Source organism: Pelophylax lessonae (genome assembly GCF_965119305.1).
Source record: "Pelophylax lessonae genome assembly, chromosome: 2".
Lineage (NCBI taxonomy): Eukaryota > Metazoa > Chordata > Amphibia > Anura > Ranidae > Pelophylax > Pelophylax lessonae.
This window is the reverse complement of record NC_138769.1, coordinates 258,525,392-258,545,753: the sequence shown is the minus strand read 5'-3', so window position 1 is coordinate 258,545,753 and position 20,362 is coordinate 258,525,392. Positions and strand designations below refer to the sequence as shown.

General features: G+C 46.9%; 1 protein-coding gene across 1 annotated transcript in view; it reads left to right on the top strand.

Annotated features, from left to right (window-relative positions):
* The window catches only part of LOC309546075 (C4b-binding protein alpha chain-like), a 290,333-nt gene that overhangs the window by 50,998 nt on the left and 218,973 nt on the right, over nt 1–20,362 (top strand). The window contains exon 5 of the mRNA XM_082245585.1: nt 1,914–1,970. Coding sequence (XP_082101711.1) covers nt 1,914–1,970 — 57 coding nt within the window. The remainder of the gene's footprint in view (nt 1–1,913; nt 1,971–20,362) is intronic.

Sequence of the window (20,362 nt, the reverse complement as noted above, 5' to 3'; positions counted from 1 at the left end):
GCACTCTGAATTCCCCTCCTGCACATACATACTACCTGCCGCCATACACTCTGCACTCCCCTCCTGCACATACTTCTCTTCTGCACATACTACTCGCCACCATACACTCCGCATTTCTCTCCTGTACATACTACCCGCCACCATACACTTTGCACTCCTCTCCTGCACATACTACCCCCTGCCATACACTCCACACTCCTCTCCTGTACATATAAACCGCCATCATATACTATGTATTCCTCCCCTGCACATACTAACCGCCACCACACCCTCTACACTCCGCATATACTGGCCACCATTGCATCCTAATCACTCCTCTTCTATACACACTACCCGCTGTCATACACTCCATACTCCTTTCCTACACATACTATCATACCCAGGGCCACTGTTAGAAATCATGGGGGCCAGTGTACCTTACCTGACATGACCCCCTCCACCTGACAGGGCCAGGGTCTGAGCCCCCCCCCTCAGCTCACAGGCAGCCAGGGGAGAAAAAGGAGGTGGTGTGCACTATGAAGAAAGTAAGGTGTGACATCATTTTGCTAACAATAGTAGGACTTTAAAACTTGTACAGTGCACAGGGATCAAATTTGTGTATATAACGTACAAAATGCAGGTGTCAGGAAATGGCTGCAGTGCAGTGGTGCGGTTTTTTAGGGGTTAAAACAGGTGGTGAGGCGGCAAAATTGCGCTTCCTCACCACCTGTCAAACACCTCTAAAAAATTATCCAGCATAGATCACTCTTCAGAGAGCAACACAAGTGTAAAAAACAGTATTTATACCACCACCCAACCGTTCCCTTTAAGCTGCAATGGCAGCAGAGGGATTGCACACATGCCATAGCTGAAGTGCATTTCATCACAACATGTCAAAAATTGTTACCACTGTTGGGTTTCGGTGGGCAGTATTGCACACTGGTTGCAGCCCATTAAACTGAATAGGGGCTTCCAAGTTCCTGCAACCATATGCATTGCATGCAGTTATGGGGTGCCGGTGTGGGGTTGAAACAGATAGAGAGGAGGCAATATAACGCCTCCTTACACCACATGTGCTAATGAGCCCTAAGGCTGTTCAGACAATCGATTTTTCTCTGTTAATCCAGCAAGGGACAGGAACTGGACTATTTCATCTTTTTCTTTTGGGCACTGCTAGGTTTGCAGAAATCACCAAAAAACTTCCGCTGACCCCCTTTATTCAGCTGGGTCGGGGGAAGGAATGGGACTATTTATTGTTTTTTGGGCACAGGCGCAGAGCAGATGAAAATAGCAAAAAGGGTAGTGTCAATTGCAACACATTATTAAATCATTATCCTCATTAAATTGTCTGAAAAAGTAAGGCCAAACATGTGGGTGGCAATAAATGAACGAAGATTTCGCTAGATTGCCGAGAGATGCCTTTGTCTGTGTTTCTCCAAATGACAGCATATTTTATTTTACAGTTCTGGACTGCACAGTAAAATTTACAGGTACACTTGCTCAGCTGGGAACGGGGAAGGAATTGGACTATTTAATGTTTTTCAGGCACAAGCAGTATAATCCTTGTGCTGCATCCCGACAATTAAATTAAAGTCCCGCCCTCTTCTTCTATATCAATCTGCCGAGCATGTAATGGCCAGGATCTACAGCACAAAGATTACTCCACCGGGGACTATTTATTGTATCTGGTATTGTGTTAGTGCTCTTTTAAAACAAAGTAATGTGATTGTAAACCCATCAGTGGATCGAGATCTGGCTCAGGTAAGTATAAGGGAGGCTGGGAGCTGCACTCTGAAGGTAATGAAGAGAATGCATTTAAGGTAAAAAAAAAAAAAAAAAAAAACCTTCAGCCTTTAGAACCACTGTAAATACTGGATACTCTTCATCTTCCCTTTTTTAACGTTGATGCCCTTTTTTTCCAATTGCTATTACAGATGATTTTGATGGACAAGACCCCAATTTTGGCCTTGAACAAACTGTCATAAGATCAGGTATGATGATGATAGATCTACTATAAAGATAATGTAATATATTGTGCCTCATTACTGTATACAGATACACGCATATTCACTTTAACATACTGGTCTTTCAACATCTTTTTGGCAGTATCATCACTTTATTCCAAAAATCTCTATGAGAGTAATTTGCAAAAATAATAACATACCTCACTAATATAGATGATAAACTTTCATGGTACATACAGCATCTCACAAAAGTGAGTACACCACTCACATTTTTGTAAATATTGTTATGTGACAACACTGAAGAAATTACACTGCTACAATGTAAAATAGTGAGTGAACAGCTTGTATAACAGTGTAAATTTGCTCTCCCCTCAAAATAACTCAACACACAGACAGCCTAATGTCTAAATCAGTGGCAACAAAAGTGAGTACACCCCTAAGTGAAAACATCCAAATTGGGACAAAATTGTCAATATTTTGTGTGGCCACCATTATTTTCCAGCACTGCCTTAACCCTCTTGGGCATGGAGTTCACCAGAGCTTCACAGGCTACCACTGGAGACCTCTTCCACTCCTCCATCATCAGAGCTGGTGGATGTTAGAGACGTTGCGCTCCTCCACCTTCCGTTTGAGGATGCCCCACAGATGCTCAATAGGGTTTAGGTCTTGAGACATGCTTGGCTAGTCCACCACCTTTACCCTCAGCTCCTTTGTCTTGGAGGTGTGTTTGGGGTCGTTATGTTGGAATACTACCCTGCAGCCTAGTCTCCGAAGAGAGGGGATCATGCTCTGCTTCAGTATGTCACAGTACATGTTGACATTCATGGTTCCCTCAATGAACTGTGACTCCCCCGTGTGTCGGCAGCAATCATGCAGCCCCAGACCATGACACTCCCACCACCATGCTTGACTGTAGGCAAGACACGCTTGTCTTTGTACTCCTCACCTGGTTGCTGCCACACACGCTTGACACCATCTGTACCAAATAAGTTTATCTTGGTCTCATCAGACCACAGGACATGGTTCCAGTAATCCATGTCCTTAGTCTGCTTGTCTCAGTAAACTGATTGCTGGCTTTCTTGTGCATCATCTTTAGAAGAGGCTTCCTTCTGGGACGACGGCCATGCAGAGCAATTTGATGCAGTGTGCGGCGTATGGTCTGAGCACTGACAGGCTGACCCCCCACCCCTTTAACCTCTGCAGCAATGCTGGCAGCACTCATACGTCTATTTCCCAAAGACAACCATTGGATATGACGCTGAGCACGTGCACTCAACTTCTTTGGTCGACCATGGCGAGGCCTGTTCTGAGTGGAACCTGTCTTGTTAAACTGCTGTATGGTCTTGGCCACCATGCTGCAGCTCAGGACATAAATGAGCGAGTTTGGGATGGGGGAACTTGACTGGCCTTCACAGAGTCCTCACCTCAACCCGACCGAACACCTTTGGGATAAATTAGATTGCAGACTGCCTGCCAGGCCTTCTCTCCAACATCAGTGCCTGACCTCACAAATGTGCTTCTGGAAGAATGGTCAAACATTCCCATAGACACACTCCTAAACCTTGTGGACAGCCTTCCCAGAAGAGTTGAAGCTGTTATACCTGCAAAGGGTGGGCCAACGCAATATTGAACCCTACGGACTAAGACTGGGATGCCATTATAGTTCATGTGCGTGTAAAGGCAGGCATCCCAGTACTTTTGGTAATATAGTGTGCACATATACTGTATATATATATATACTGTATATATATATATATATATATATATATATATATATATATATATATATATATATATATAAAATAAGTCGCGCTAAATGATATAGAACAAATAAATGTCCAAAAAACATAAAGTCCCAATGTGTGAACGTGAATAAGTTGAAAAAATGATGTGAATCTTGATCAGCGCACTAGCAATCCAGAGTCCTTTAGGTAATATGCTTACCAGATAAGCAATTAAAAATTGCGGGATTCACATGCAGGGATGACTTGATTGTGAGAAATCCTGTGTTGGACACTCAAATTATAGTGTCATGAATCATGAAAAAAAGAAAAAAAGCTCCATAGCATAATACCGTAAAAATAAGTGTTAAATGATAACCTTTAAAAATTCCACCACATAGAAGTGTGAGTATCCGTCACCAGTTGTGAAACTGCTTACAGAAAAAAATATAATAAAGGACATAAATGACAATCCCAGTGTTGGAGAAGGAAGGAGAACCACCACCGATTAAATAGCCTCTTACCAGATTGAGGAATAAAAGCGGCAGAAAATAAGAAGGGTCCTAAGTACACCAGAACGCCAACATTGACACTCAATGACACTCTGAGCCCCTTACCAGACCAAGATATCAAAATAACTCGGGATGAAATCTTGCCCAATGCGCTCCCCCAGCATATGGCACCAACAGCAGACAGTCTCAGGAACCAGGGTCAGGTGAAGGGTGATCCCAGCAGATTAAAACAGACCAATCCCGACAAAAGGAAAACGCCAATAGTGTAAAATCATAATGACTAGTTTAATGTTAAAGAAATGCACTTACATTCAAATAAAAGGATAAAACATGTAGGGAGTGTAAAAGCCGCCGGCCGAACGGCAAAGCACATCCGCTCTCTCAGTACGCTTCCAGGGATGACGTCAGCACGCCGTGACCTAACGGCGTTTCGTCCAAGAAGACGTTTGACGTTCTGGTGTACTCAGGATCCTTCTTATTTTCTGCCGCTTTTATTCCTCAATCTGGTAAGAGGCTATTTAATCGGTGGTGGTTCTCCTTCCTTCTCCAACACTGGGATTGTCATTTATGTCCTTTATTATATTTTTTTTGGTAAGCAGTTTCACAACTGGTGACGGATACTCACACTTCTATGTGGTGGAATTTTTAAAGGTTATCATTTAACACTTATTGTTACGATATTATGCTATGGAGCTTTTTTTCTTTTTTTCATGATTCATGACACTATAATTTGAGTTACCTAATATTACCTAAAGGACTCTGGATTGCTAGTGCGCTGATCAAGATTCACATAATTTTTTCAACTTATTCACGTTCACACATTGGGACTTTATGTTTTTTGGACATTTATTTGTTCTATATCATTTAGCGCGACTTATTTTATATATATTGATTTGAGGGTGTGCTCACACTTGAAGTTGCTGCTTCACATATTTTTTCTTCACCTTTAGCGCAGTTATTATTCCTTTTTTCACTATATGTATCTATATATATATACTGTGTGTAGGTGTGTGTGTATGTATGTATGTATATATATATAGATATATATATATATATAAATTTAGTGTTGTCACCAGAGCCTATTTTTTTATACAATATACCATTGATGTAATCATTCTTCATACCGGCCTTTTTAAAAAAAAAGGAAAGATAGTACTTGGACACTTCATACCTGTGATTTTGTAAGTATGGATGCTTGTATTTCTAATGTTTGTTGCAGCACACTACACAAAAAAAATAAGTTATTTCAATTAAATATGTCTTTTGCAAAGGTTTGTGAGAGATAGATATAACCAGGGGTCAAGTCCTGGGGAAAAAAGTGTGGGAACTCACCCAAGATACACCCGCGCCCCCCCCCCCCCAAAAAAAAAAAATTTACGCTCATATATTTCACAGAAAATACAATGCAACATTTATTGTAAGGGGTGTGAGGGTGGCACGAGAATGCAAATGTGCAGTGGACTCACTGCTCCACTTACCTGGCACCTCTGAAATGGATGTCCCCGGGCCTGCTCCTTGTGTGCTGGCTGTGTCTGGCTCCTCTGCTGCGTGCTGCTGCCTCGCCTTACCGGTGACTCCGCTGATGCTGGGCCTTCAAATGCATAAACATGTGTAACGGACCGATTCAGCAGACAAGGGGTTAAAATCCGTTTAGGCGATATGCCCCTTTCTAAGAGACAGGCACAGCTACTGCAGAACACCAAACTCCCGAACTGGATACAAAATAGCACTCCAAACTGGAACCTCACGAATAGCTGCTAGCAGACGAACAGGAAAAGCATACATCAGCTTACACTCCTAGCAATCAGTCTCCAACAGCATACAGTGAATCCCCCCAAGAACGAGACAAAGCTCCGAGTTGAGGGTAAAACAGGAACAACATCAACATTTATTGGAAGAACACAGCACACTTTTATACAGAAATTGGAACATCCTTCCCCCAACAACCGCTTTCCCATTGGTCAATTTCACAGTACCTGCAGTCCCCCATAAGGTCCTCTCCAGACATGCAAATGAGGGCTCGAAAATGAGTCAGTAGCGATTGGTCAGATAGCTTGACCAGGAGGGCTGCTATGCAAATGAGGACTTGAAAATGAGTCAACAGGGATTGGTCAGATAGCTTTGACCAATGCAAGGAGACAGAAGCCCCAGGGGGCAATCAATGTAAACTATAGTCAGACACAGAACAATGGTTCCCTAACGAGCCCTCAATACACATTACTCTGAGTGTCAATACCTCCCTTAGCAGACAACAGGTGAGGTCATTAGCACACCTGACAAAAGGTGAATGGGGAGCCACCTTAGACAGCCCGTCTCCTCAGAACTTCCTGTAATGACCATATTAGGAGTTGACTTCCTGTTCAGAGAGCTCATGGCAAATGGGAACAAAAATCTTCATATTACAAGGGAGACATTATTCTTGAATATGACTGTTCCATTTGTAATAGTCCAAACCATAATGTCAGTGTTCACCACCCTCCTGGTCACCCTGCATTCACCAAATCCAAACGAATTAGAACCAGGGGCTGTTTGTTCGGTAGATAGAATCTACCGAACGGCTGTGCAGAAAGGGAGAAATAAATCCTTCTGCACCGTAAAATTAACCCTTTAGCTGCCGGTCCATAATCCAAAGGCAGCAGGCGGGCAACCAGGCTCCTCCAATGCAATGTGGCGAGGTTGGTCTCGTCACAACATGAAACATTCGTGACAAATTGGCCAAATAAACACATAAACATGAAATATTCCTGACAAAGGGCATCAGTCCTGGTTCACAAATATTTCATGTTTATGCATTTGAAGGCCCAGAGTGTGTGCAGACAGCATCAGTGGAGTCACCGGTAAGGCGAGGCAGCAGCATGCAGCAGAGGAGCCAGACACAGCCAGCACACAAGGAGCAGGCCTGGGGGCATCGATTTTAGAAGTGGCAGGTAAGGTAACTGGAGCAGTTCAGCTGTAAAAGTCTGTCAGCATGTCAGCCACATTGTCATAGGGGTGTGTGAGTCACACACCCCTGAAAATGACAATGTGGCTGACATGCTGACAGAATTTTACAGTGTGAGGGACAGTATGAGAGGCAAATGTGCAGTGAGTGGACTGTGGAGACTCACTGCTCCAGTGACTCACCTCCCAGGCAGGCTGTCACAGTGCCACTGCTAAAACCGGCCTGTTTCTCTGACTGCTGCAGTTTTCTTCTTCTGGATGCTGTGGATATGCTGCTGCTCTCTGTCTCTGCTGCCGGCTGCCTTCACCTTGCCTCATCGCCTCCCTCACCGCCTCACCAAGCGATCATCGATTCAATGCAGAATGCACTCGTCAGGCCACGCCCACGCCTGTCCATTCCGCACGCGCTCTAGGCCTGGGCTGGGCCTGTGACTGGCTGGTGGTTCTTGTTGCTGGGCAGCGCACTCTCCTGCTCGTGACGTCATCCGCTGTGCACTTCCCCCTCCGCCAGTGTACAGCGGCCTGTTTGCAGAGAGAGGCGCCGCGAGCGGCGAGACGCTGCGGCTGCCTGCACTGCACTGTAAGCTCTGGCTACCCTGGTCCTGCAGGAGGTCGGAGGAGCAATGGGAACGGCGTTCCCACTGTGGAAATAGTGCGGGAACGCCGTTCCCATGCGTTCCTGCAGGACTCGACCCCTGGATATAACATAAAACAAGGATTTTTGGATGTTTGTTTTCTGTGTATCTGAAGGATACTCTGTCCTAGGCTGTGTGTAGTGCTATGGCACTTCGATGTCTTGGATAAATGCGAGCACTGTATTAAAAGTTTGTCAGGATTGCGTTTTGGCCACAGTGCGGTTGTATGCATGTTGTATGCATTTTACCTGCATTTTTAGCCACAGTCAGGGCCAGATTTTTATAGGGTTTATTGGAGCTGTAGCTCCAGGCCCCTACCTTAACCACTTGCCTACTGGGCACATTTACCCCCTTCCTATCAGCATTTAGCGCTCTCACATTTTGAATGACAGTTATTCAGTCATGTAACAATGTACCCATATGAAATTGCCACAATTTTCCCCCACAAATAGAGCTTTCTTTTGGCAGTATTTAACCACTTGATGACAGCCTCATGCAGATATACTCCGGCAGGGCAGCTCGGCTGCTCATAATCATGTAGATCTACATGATTGTGTGCATGCGGTTTTTGTGATTAGACACAGCAGGAGCCAGACTGCGGGAGGAGCGGGCTCGATCGCCGCCAGCCTCCCGCGATCTTCGGCTAGAATGACAGAAGAGCCGTCTGCTTATGTAAACAAAGCAGGCGTGTCTTCTGTCAGAGAGGCAGAGAAAGTTTGTGTGATTCAGCTAAGCTGAATAGAAATAAAAAGCACTCGCGCCAATTTTTTTGTATTAGAGAAAATGGGTTGCCGCTGTGATAAACCTCTATGGGTAGAAAGCTGGAAATTTATGTAATATTAGATATTACATCAACAGCGCATACCTTGTAGCAGGGTGGTATGGGAAAAAAAATGCTAAAAATGGTTCATATAAAGCGTTGGTGGTACAGGTTAAAATAGCAGTGGAATGCCGCAAAAGACTTGAGTGTTTTAGGAAGTCTTGCGGGACGCCGGTTAGGGTTCGCCCGCTCTCTACACGGAGCTTCCGGGTATGACTCGGCTTGCGTTCCACGTACCACAGTGAGAACGAGGCTACGTGCGGTTCAACTTGACGCGTTTCGTCATCAAAGCGTGATGTCTTCGGAAGCTGAAGACGTCACACTTTGATGACGAAACGCGTCAAGTTGAACCACACGTAGCCTCGTTCTCACTGTGGTACGTGGAACGCAAGCCGAGTCATACCCGGAAGCTCCGTGTAGAGAGCGGGCGAACCCTAACTGGCATCCCGCAAGGCTTCCTAAAACACTCAGGTCTTTTGCGGCATTCCACTGCTATTTTAACCTGTACCACCAACGCTTTATATGAACCATTTTTAGCACTATTGCACTTTTTTGTTCTTTTAAAAATAAAAACATGGAGTTTTATACTACACCATGAGGAGTGCGATATAACCAATAGGATCCAGGACCACCCGAGCACGGACGGCTGGGACCCCGCTGGATACTCACCATACAAGCTCATTTGACCCACTTGTCGTATGACATTGGGGGTCAACAACATCTGGTGAATTTGCATTGCCTACCTCATATACACAGGAGCACGGAGGGTGACATCACCAATGCACTGTTGATTTGAACCCAACACCAATACTGAAACCAGAACAGTCACTTTGAACTAATATTATTTCTTGGAATATATGGACACTATCTCTCTGCACTGAGCACTTTTTCTTTGTCTCATTGGACTTTTTTAAGGAATTTTTATGACTGTATATTTACTTACAAAGATGCATAGATTATTTTATCTGTAATAATTGGAATAAGCACAACTTATGCACTTTATACAATTTTATTTGGTTAAGCAAACACACTGGATTTGGTGTGTACACGTTTATTGTTTATGACTGGAAAGCCATATTTTAGCACAGTATATGCACAATATATATAATAATTTTATGTGGTTTATATAAGCATATGGGAAAAATACATAGGTGGTAATAGATACCCCCTATATCTTGGCACATGCTGTAGGTAACAATTATTATACTACCTAGTACCACATGTACATTTTTTAGGGCCATTGGTAACAGCAACCCCTAAATTACAGGTAGACTCATTGGTGTCAATACCAATATATTTTGATATCTACACACCACCCTATACAGCAAAAAAAAAAAAAATAATAATTTTTTCCCATACTACCCTGCTACAAGGTATGCGCTGTTGATGTAATATCTAATATTACATAAATTTCCAGCTTTCTACCCATAGAGGTTTATCACAGCGGCAACCCATTTTCTCTAATACAAAAAAATTGGCGCAAGTGCTTTTTATTTCTATTCAGCTTAGCTGAATCACACGAACTTTCTCTGCCTCTCTGACAGAAGACACGCCTGCTTTGTTTACATAAGCAGACGGCTCTTCTGTCATTCTAGCCGAAGATCGCGAGAGGTTGGCGGCGATCGAGCCCGCTCCTCCCGCAGTCTGGCTCCTGCTGTGTCTAATCACAAAAACCGCATGCACACAATCATGTAGATCTATATATCTAATATTACATAAATTTCCAGCTAAGATGAATCACTGATCTCTCCCTGCCTCTCTCCAGTGTTAACCCCTTCCTTGCCAGTGTCATTTATACAGTAACAGTGCATATTATTTAGCACTGATTACTGTATTAATGTCACTGGTCCCCAAAAATTTTAAAAATGTCAGTTAGGGGTCTGATCTGTCCGCCGCAATGTCATAGTCCTGATAAAAATCGCTGATCGCCGCCATTACTGATAAAAAAATAAATAAATAAAAAGTCCATAAATCTATCCCATAGTTTGTAAACGCTATAACTTTTGCGCAAACCAATTAATATACGCTTTTTGGGATTTTTTTTTACCAAAAATACTAATTGACCTAAACTGATAAAAAATGTAGAATGTTTTATAGCAGAAAGTAAAAAATAGTGTGTTTTTTTTTCTTCAAAATTGTCGCTATTTAATTGTTTAATAGCGCAAAATCTAAAAACCGCAGAGGTGATCAAATACCACCAAAAGAAAGCTCTATTTGTGGGAATAAAAGGACATCAATTTTTTTGGGATGCCCCCCCCCCCCTCCCGCCGCCTTCCGTGACTTTGAATGGGCCTCCTGTCCCACCGGAAGACCCGAGCACCCAGCCGGTGCGTCCACCGGCTGGATGGAGTCCCGATCATAGCCGGAAACGGCTTCGATCGGGTCTCCGATGACGTAACCCGGAGGCAGCGTCCATGACGTCACTTCCGGGTTACTGTGCTGCAAAAGGCAGCAAATTAAAAAAAACGGCTGTATGCAAAAACGCCATTTTAGGCATTTTGCATACATGGAAGTGTAGTGGAGGGGACTAGGGTCTTTTAGACCCTCGATCCCTCCATAAAGAGTACCTGTCACTGCATATTGGTGTCACAAGGGATGTTTACATTGCTTGTGACAGCAATAAAAGTGATCAGATTTTTTTTTTTTTTTTAAAACCTGTAAGAAAGTTAAAAAAATAAATAAATAAATAGAGAAAAAAAAAAAATTGTAGCCGCCCCTAGAGTAAGAGCTACACTCTTACTCTAAACTGGTAACCGTTAAAAAAAATGTAAAGAGTCGCCTATTGAGATCTCTATTGGCTGTAGTTTGTCGCCATCCCATGGGTGTGCGCAATTTTAAACCGTAACATGTTGGGTATCTATTTACTCAGCGTGACATCATCTTTCACAATATACAAAAAAATGGGCTAACTTTACTGTTTAGTATTTTTTAAATGCAGTGAAATGTGATTTTTTAAATGTTTCCAAAAAAATGGCGTTTTAAAGACCGCTGCGCAAATACCGCGTGACAAAAAATATTGCAATGACTGACATTTTATTCTCCAGAGTCTTTGCTAAAAAAATATATATAATGTTTGGGGGTTCTAAGTAGTTTTCTAGGAAAAAATTCTGGTTTTAACTTGTAAACAAAAAGTGTCCGAAATAGGGCTGGGGCTTAAGTGGTTAAAAAATTTAGCAAATTAGTAATTTTTCTTTATAAATTTTGACAAATTTATATTGCTACATTTCTCTGGCAAAAATAACCCAAATAAGTATATATTATTTGGTCTTTGTGAAGGTTATAAAGTCTACAAGCTATGGTGAAAATTGATCACACCTGATGTGCTGATGGCCTATCTAATTTCTTGAGACACTAACGAGCCAGGACAATACAAAATTCCCCCAAATTACCCCTTTTTGGAAAGTAGACAGTCCAAGGTATTTAGTAGGGATGGGCCAAACACCCTCCTGTTTGGTTTTCAGCAGAACTCTTGAACAGGGGAAATGTTTTAACCCAAACAGCGAACCCCATTGAAGTCTATAAGAGCCAAACAGGAAAAATCAAAAGTTCCCATTTTAAAAGCTTATATGCATGTAAGTGGCCATAAAAGTGATATGGGGGTCTGGTACTGCCCTGGGGGACATGGATCAATAAACATAAAAGTGTACAAAAAAATAAACACACAAGACAGTTTATGACAAGTCCTTTATTCAAAAATAAAAATTAAAAAATAGTGTTCCCTGATGTAAATCCATCGTCAATCACGTCGCCAGTTGCACCCCCCAACCCGAAAAAAGAAAAAAAAAAAAAAGCTCCGCTCTCGTTAAACGCTTCCCGCAGTCTGCGTATTCATGGTTTGACTGTTTTTATATAGGGAATGGGCGTGGCCACAGTGATGTCACCTGGTGGCACCACTAGAGTTGCCACCTCATCCCTTTAAAACAGAACACAAATTAATTACACAGGTTCTGAGGCTAATTTAATGCAGAAAAGGCTCCAAGTGAGTTTAATTACCACCTTAATCAGCCACAGAACCTGTGTAATTAATATGTGTTCTGTTTTAAAGGGATGAGGTGGCAACCCTAGGCACCACCCCTCGTGATGTCACCAACATGCACTAGTTCATGACTAGTCCCGAGGCTGGGATCACTTGGTGACGTCACCGCTGTGGCCCCGCCCATTCCCTATGTAAGAACTGTCAAATCGCAAATAGGCAGATAGTGGGAAGCATTAAACGAGAGCAGATCTTTTTTTTTCTTTTTTCGGGTCTTCAGGGCGGCGTGAGTGACGATGGATTAACATCGGGAGACACAATTTTTTTAATTTCTAATTTTGAATAAGGTACTTGTCAAAAACTGTCTTTTGTGTTTGTTTGTTTTTTTGTACACGTTTTTTGGTGAATGGGTAGGGGTATGAAGTACCTGAAACCCATTCACGTAGGGGGGAGGGCCGGGATCTGGGGGCCCCCTTGTTAATGGGGCTTTCAGATTCCGATAAGCCCCCAACCACAGCCCAGGGTTGTCGGGAAGAGGCCCTTGTCCCCATCATGGGGACCCTGCCCCAACGCACCCACTCCCATGTTGAGGGCATGTGGCCTGGTATGGTTCAGGAGGGGGGCGTTCTCTTGTCCCCTCCCCTTTTCTGACCTGACAGGCTGCGTGCCTGGATAAGGGTCTGGTATGGATTTTGGCGGGTACCCCAAAAAGGGACCTTACTCCCTTTTTTTATTTCATTTGTTAATGGCTGGGAGCCGGCAATTGTAACCGCGAGTTATTTTCAAAGTGATTTGACTCTTTCTTTAGAAATTTAATTTTTGCTGTAGCATGTTTAATGTCATGCTACAGATGCACCACTTTACAGGCACATTAAGTGGACCCCCCCCCAGGAACTATATGTAAAGGATTTTTCTTTATTTTTTTTAACCAGCACTTTTTTTTTGTCAGCTGTCAGCGGGGAATCTCATTGACAGCTAATGACTCATTGGTTGTTAAGGATGCCGTGGCCTTACCAACCAGCTTATACTGTGCCCTGATTGGGCAAAGTTTTGCCCAGTCAGGGCGCAGCATTGCAGGGTGTTCGTTGGGGCGAACACGCTGCAAATTCCGGTGTTCAATGACGGCTGAACAGGCAAATGTTCAACAGGGAATCATGCTCGGACCGAACTGTTCGCCCATCTCTAGTATTTAGTAAGAGGCATGGTGAGTTTTTTTGAAGTTGTAATTTTTTTCCACAATTCTTTGCAAAACGAAGATTTTTTTTTCACAAAATGTTCATATTAACAGGCTATTTCTCTGAAATGCATAGGCATACTTGCAACTACACCCCAAAACACATTCTGTTACTCCTCCTGAGTATGGCGATACCACAAGTGTGAGACATTTTCACAGCCTAGCCATATAGAGAGGCCCAACATGCAGGGAGCAGTGTCAGGTGTTCTAGGGACATAAATTACATCTCATTTCCTGACTACCTATTACAATTTTAAAGTTCCTGGAGCACCAGGACAATAAAAACGCCCACAAAATGATCCCATTTTGGAAAGCAAACACCCCGATATATATACAACGTATATTCTATGAGGCATAATGAGTCTTTTGAACATGTAATTTTTTACCACAAGTTTTTGCAAAATGTGGAAATAAAATTATTTTAATGAATTTTTACGGCACTGGGGGGCACTGTTGAGGATCCACTGATGGCACTAATGAGCACTCACTGATGGGCACTGATGTGCACTATTGGGCACTAATGACCACTAATAGGGCACTATAGTGGCACTAATGATCACTTTAGTGGCACTGATAAGCACTTACTGATGGCACTGCAGGGCACTAATGTGCACTGTAGTGCACTGATGTCACTGTAGGTCACTGATCAGCACTGATAAGCACTCACAGATGGCACTGATGTGCACTGATAATCACTCACTGATGGGCACTGATGTTCACTGTAGGGCACTGATGAGCACTGTATTGGCACTGATGAGCAGTGTGGTGGCACCCTAGGGCACTAATTTGCACTGTAATGGCACTGATGAGCACTGTAGTAACACTGTAGTGCCACTGATGAGCATTGTAGGGGATCTGATGACACTGTAGGTGCATTGTAAGGGCACGGTGATGGCACTGTAGGGGGAACTGATGCCACTGTAGGGGCACTGATTAGCACTGTAGTGGCACTGATGGCACTCGGGATCATGCCTGCTTGTGCTGCTGCGGTGTTTCTCTCTCCTCTCCTCACACTGATACAGCGAGAAACGCAGCATCAGCGCAAGCTGAACTGGGCATGATCCGGTTTGTTATCAAGTGATTGATCCATCATTGGACGGAGTAATCACATGGTAATGGGACGCTGTGACTGGCCCTTTTCCCCCGATCCATGATGAACTGGGTCCCAAGGACTTAGCGATCACAGACACTTTTGAGTGCACGGGCCAGGGGGCGCGTGAGAAGTGCAAGCACGGGAGACCATCCAATGACGGCCTCCCAGAACTAGCTGGCTACACTGCAGCCATCATTCAGCTATAGCGCAGTCGTCAAGTGGTTAAAATAAGCCCAGCAAAGTGAGTCACTAATTCTGCTCAGCCCTGCTCTGTGTGTACACATGATTGATGTGTAAATCATGGGGCAGCGGGGGCGTGGCCGGGATGTGAAGCAGAGAGGACGCACCAGGTTTGAGCTCCGCTCCTCGCATCATCCTTTCAGTATCATCGGCATCCATTTAGCCATCTAGCTTCACCCTCCTTATCACCCTGGGGTCCAAGAAGGCAGGGAGCACCTCGCGGGCTCCTCCGCTTTCCCCGGGAAAGCTCCGTTCGGCCAAATCCTCCGGGAGCTCATCGCGATCCTCGGGTCCCGCGGCGGCCATCTTGGCCACGAGGCCTCCTTCTCCCAAGATGTCGGCGGGCACTCAGACAGAGGGGGATCTGGTAGCGTCTACCAGCCCTTCTCCCTCGGACATCCTGGAGGCTATTAAGGCCTGCAAAGACACCCTGACGGCCAAGATCGACTACCTGGCCACCGTCATCAGTCTCATCCGACACGATCTTGATAAATTCCGGAGCCGGATGTCGGAGGCTGAGGTTTGCATCTCTACCCTTGAGGACTCTACCCGCGCTGATTCGCGGGACCTTCACGCCCTCCAGATCCAGGTCAAAGCGCTGCAAGACCGAGCCATTGACACTGAAAACCGGCTCCGGCGTAATAACATCCGGATCCTGGGCCTGCCGGAGCGGGCCAAGGGAGCTAGGCCTGCGGAGTTCGCTGAATCCTTTCTCCCCTCCCTGCTGGGGTTGACTGACATGCCACCTACCTTTGTCGTGGAAAGGGCGCACAGGGTGCCTCCGGTTCCTCCAATTCCTGGCGCTCCGCCCAGACCCTTTCTCCTGCGCCTGCTGAATTACCGTGACCGAGACCGCTTGCTGGCCGCTGCCCGTGCTAAGCAGGACCTCCGCTATGACAACGCCAAAATCCTGTTGTTCCCGGACTACTCCCCAGAGGTTCAACGTAGACGCCGGCTCTTCACGGACATCCGAAGGAGGCTGCGGGACAAGGGCCTGAAGTACAGCCTTCTTTACCCCAGTAGGCTTCGGTTCGTTGATGGAGATCGGGCCCGGTTCTTCGAGGATCAGGAGGAAGCGGCTGCCTGGCTGGATGCTCGTTAGTCTCCCTTTTGGCTGTTGGAAGACCTCCTTGGACGCATCTCCACTGACTGTGTGGTGACAGGTATCAGCGCCCTGCTCCCTCTATCCTCGCCTCCCTTCCATCTTTGTATTCTGCCTTCCCTGCTGTGGAACTGCTGCCTGTCCCACTCTGATGGATGCCCACTTACCAGGAGCTCTACCCCCCTAAGGTGCCTTACCCCCCTTTTTTTTTTAGTTTTTTTCTCTGGAAGAGGAACTGTTCCTATTGTTGCTGTTGCTCGGGATTGGCCTGCTTGGGATGCCCCCCTTTTTTTATTGTTGTGGTGCACCCCCTCGTCCGGTCCCGCTTGTTTTTTTTCACTTTTTTGGACTGCTTTTTGACGAACTGTGACTGTGCCTAACTCTAGGGGCTGACGCTCTGCGTTGCCCCTGCTTTTTCTTTTTTTCCACTCTTAGTGGTGTTTTGGGTATAGACCGCCCCCACTCCCCCTGCGTTTTTTTTTATGGGGGCTGCGGGGGACGGTAGGGTGAGCCATGTTGGCTCGGGGACTGTTCGCATGTTTTCTGTTTTAATGTGTGTTTTGTTTTTTTTCCTGTGTTTTTGGTGCGAGATGCTTGGTGCTGTTGCTGCCCCCCAGGTGTGGGTCCATGTTTGGTGGCCCCTATACCCCCTTAGCTTATGGCGCCCTCTAATCAAAACACCTTCTCGGTGCTCTCCTGGAACGTCCGTGGTTTGAATTCGAAATTCAAAAGAGCGCTGCTTTTTCAATATGTTAAGTCACATAACCCCTCTATTCTGGTCTTACAGGAGACACACCTGGTGGGCGGCAAGTTGCAGACCTTGAGGAGACCGTGGGTTCGCCAGGCCTTTCACACATCTTACTCTAATTTCGCTAGGGGAGTATCTATCCTGCTTAGCAAGTCTCTGCCGGGGGTGGTCGAGGCGGTTCACACGGACCCCCACGGCAGATACGTGGTTTTAGTATTGACTATCTGGCAAAAACGTTACATTGTGGCGGGTATTTATGTCCCTCCGCCTTTTAAGTCTGAAGTGTTATATACTGTGTTGGACAAGGTGTCTGGCTATCACCCGGCCAAGTTACTTCTGCTCGGGGATTTTAACGCCATCCTCTCCCCTGACCTGGACCGGCCTTCGGCCCCCAAGGTGTTCCCCGGGGACCTTCCCCGGTGGGCGGAGGAGGCGGGTCTTCAGGAGGTTTGGCGGTGGAAGTACCCCTCGCAGAGAGTTTATTCCTGCTTCTCCACCACCCATAAAACTGCTTCTAGGATTGATAATGCTTTTGCTAACCCGAGTTTACTGTCTGACGTGGAGGTAATGGCGTATTTGCCCAGCGGGTTATCTGATCACAGTCCCCTGCGGGTCAAGCTACGCTCTGGATGTGCCCAGGATGGCTCTATGTGGCGCCTGGGAGCCCAGTGGGTTGAACAGCCTGATATTCTGGCCCAGACCGCCTCCGTTCTGAGAGGGTACTGGGATGTGGGCACCTCCTCCCCGGACATGGTGTGGGATGCCTTTAAGGCCTTCACTAGAGGACATTATATGTCCGCCATCAAGGCGGTGAGGTTACAGCAGGCTGCTGAGGTCACGGCATTGGAGACAGCGGCTGGGGAGGCTTCCGTCTGCTATGAGCGGGACCCGTCCCCCGCCAATTTTGAGAAGCTGCAGGCCTCCAGGCGTGATCTCCACCTTCATCACTCCGAAGTGACGCGACTGTCTCTGTACCAGTCGCGCCAGCAAATTTTTTGAGCAAGGTGATCGTAATGGTAAACTGCTAGCAACAATGTCGTATCATGCTGCACCCTCGACCTTAGCTCACGTCTCCCGCGGGCGAGTCCATCACCTCCCCGGAGGCCATCCTTGAGGAGTTTCGTTCCTTCTATGCCGGGCTCTACTCTACTGCCCTCCCGCCGGACTTTTGCCCGAGGGATCTGGTCCCCCTTCTGGACCCCATCGCCTTGGGCTGGTTGTCTGACCGGGAGCGCGAGGGTCTGGTCCACCTGATCTCAGCGGAGGAGGTTCAGGCGGTAATATGTTCCATCCCCAGGGGCAAGGCGCCGGGCCCGGACGGCCTACCTATCGAATTTTATAAGGCCCACGTAGACATTTTAGCTCCTCTGCTGGCCGCCCTTTTTAATGACTGCTTGGCGGCGGGGTCCCTTCCCCCCTCTATGGCGCAGGCTCACATCTTTCTTATTCATAAAGCCCCCAAAGATGCCAAGTTATGTGCCTCCTATAGGCCGATTGCGCTGCTCAATAATGATCTGAAGATACTTACTAAATTGCTAGCGGCCAGGTTGCAGCCTCTGCTTCCCTCTGTTGTTGATCAGGACCAGACCGGCTTTATGGCCAACAGATCCACGGACGTCAATCTCCGCAGACTGTACACTAATCTGCAGGCCCGGCATACTAACTCCGGTTCCAGGGTGGTGGCCTCGCTCGATATAGAGAAGGCCTTCGACTCCGTGGAGTGGCTCTTCCTGTGGGAGATTCTTCGGCGCATGGGCTTTCCTTTGAGATTTATCGCATGGCTCCAGACCATCTATAGGTCACCGATGGCTGCCATCTGTCTCGGCGGCAGGCTATCCTCGGTGTTCCCGTTGTCGAGGGGTACGCGGCAGGGCTGCCCTCTATCTCCGGCCCTATTTGCTATCGCCATGGAGCCGTTGGCGGAGGCGCTCCACGTCTCCCCCCACATTCAGGGCTTGCGGGTGGCATGGCTGGAGGAGCGGGTGGCCCTGTATGCGGACGACCTTCTTCTGTTTCTGGGTGATGCCGGTCCCTCTCTGGGGGTGTTGAACTCCTTTGCAGTTGTATCGGGCCTGAGGGTGAATTGGTCCAAGTCACAGCTCTTGGCCATTGACCCTGGGGCAAAGGCTGGGGCCCCCCGGGATTTGCCCTTGCAGTGGGTGGAGACATTCACCTACCTTGGGGTGCGGGTGTCTCGGGACCCGATGGACTTTATAGCTCTTAACCTGGACCCGGTTGTTTTGAGCCTTAGGGCCAAACTGAGGGCCTGGGAACGCCTCCCCCTCTCCCTTTTAGGTAGGATCAACCTTGTGAAGATGAAGGTTTTCCCTAAACTTACCTACTTGTTTCGCCATTCCCCTTGCTGGATTCCGAGGTCTTTTTTTTTGTCAACTTCTGGCTTTCTTTGGGGCGCTAGTCCTCCCCGGTACAAGTTTGCAACACTTATGCGCCCTCTGTCACAGGGGGGTCTGGCGTTCCCTGATTGCCACAAATATTTCCTGGCGTCTCAGTTAGTCACCGCGGGGTGGTGGCTGAGCCCGGAGGCATCTAATTCCGCTGTTGTGGTGGAGGCCGCGGTGCTGGGATCTGTGGAGGCCCTGACTCATCTGCTCTTCAGGGGTCCTCGGGCCCCTCACGGTCTCACTACCTCCATGAAAACAACACTCCGGGCCTGGCGGCAGGGGTTGTTGTTGGAGGCTTATCCGGACACCGCTGTCTCCCCCAACACCCCCCTGTGGCTCAACCCCTCCCTGCCCCACCTGTATGGACTGCCGGACCCGGTTCTCTGGGCTAGACGCGGCATTAAGAAGATCTCGGACCTCACGTGTGATCTCTCCTTTCCCTCCTTTGCGCAGTTGGTTTCGGATCGTAACCTCCCGTCCTCCTACTTTTTCCACTTTTTACAACTGTCTCATGCTTTTGGAGCTCAATTCTCTGACCCGGACTCCCAGCTGGTGCAGTCAGATCTGGAGAGGGTGCTGCGTCATGATTGCTCTGTGCGCGCGATGTCGGTGCTGCACGCTCATCTCCTCCGTGTCTCGTCTCCGGAACTCTCTGGCCTTCACGCACGTTGGGCCCGGGACGTCCCGGACCTGGACTCGGTGGATTGGTTGCATGTCTGGGACTTCCTCTTCGCTATTCTGGTCTCTCTTAGGGACCGGTTGGTGCAATACAAGATTGCCCACAGGGCCTACCTTACCCCACATCGCATGAATAGGATACATGCCTCCCACTCCCCGGAGTGTTGGCGTTGTGGTCATGCCCCGGGCGATTTTATACACATCTTCTGGCAATGTCCTGAACTCCTACTATACTGGTCCGGGGTGTTTGAGGTGTCCTCTGCTGTCTTGGGGGTCCCGATTGCCCCGTCTCCCCGACTGGGTCTTCTGGGTCTCCTGGAT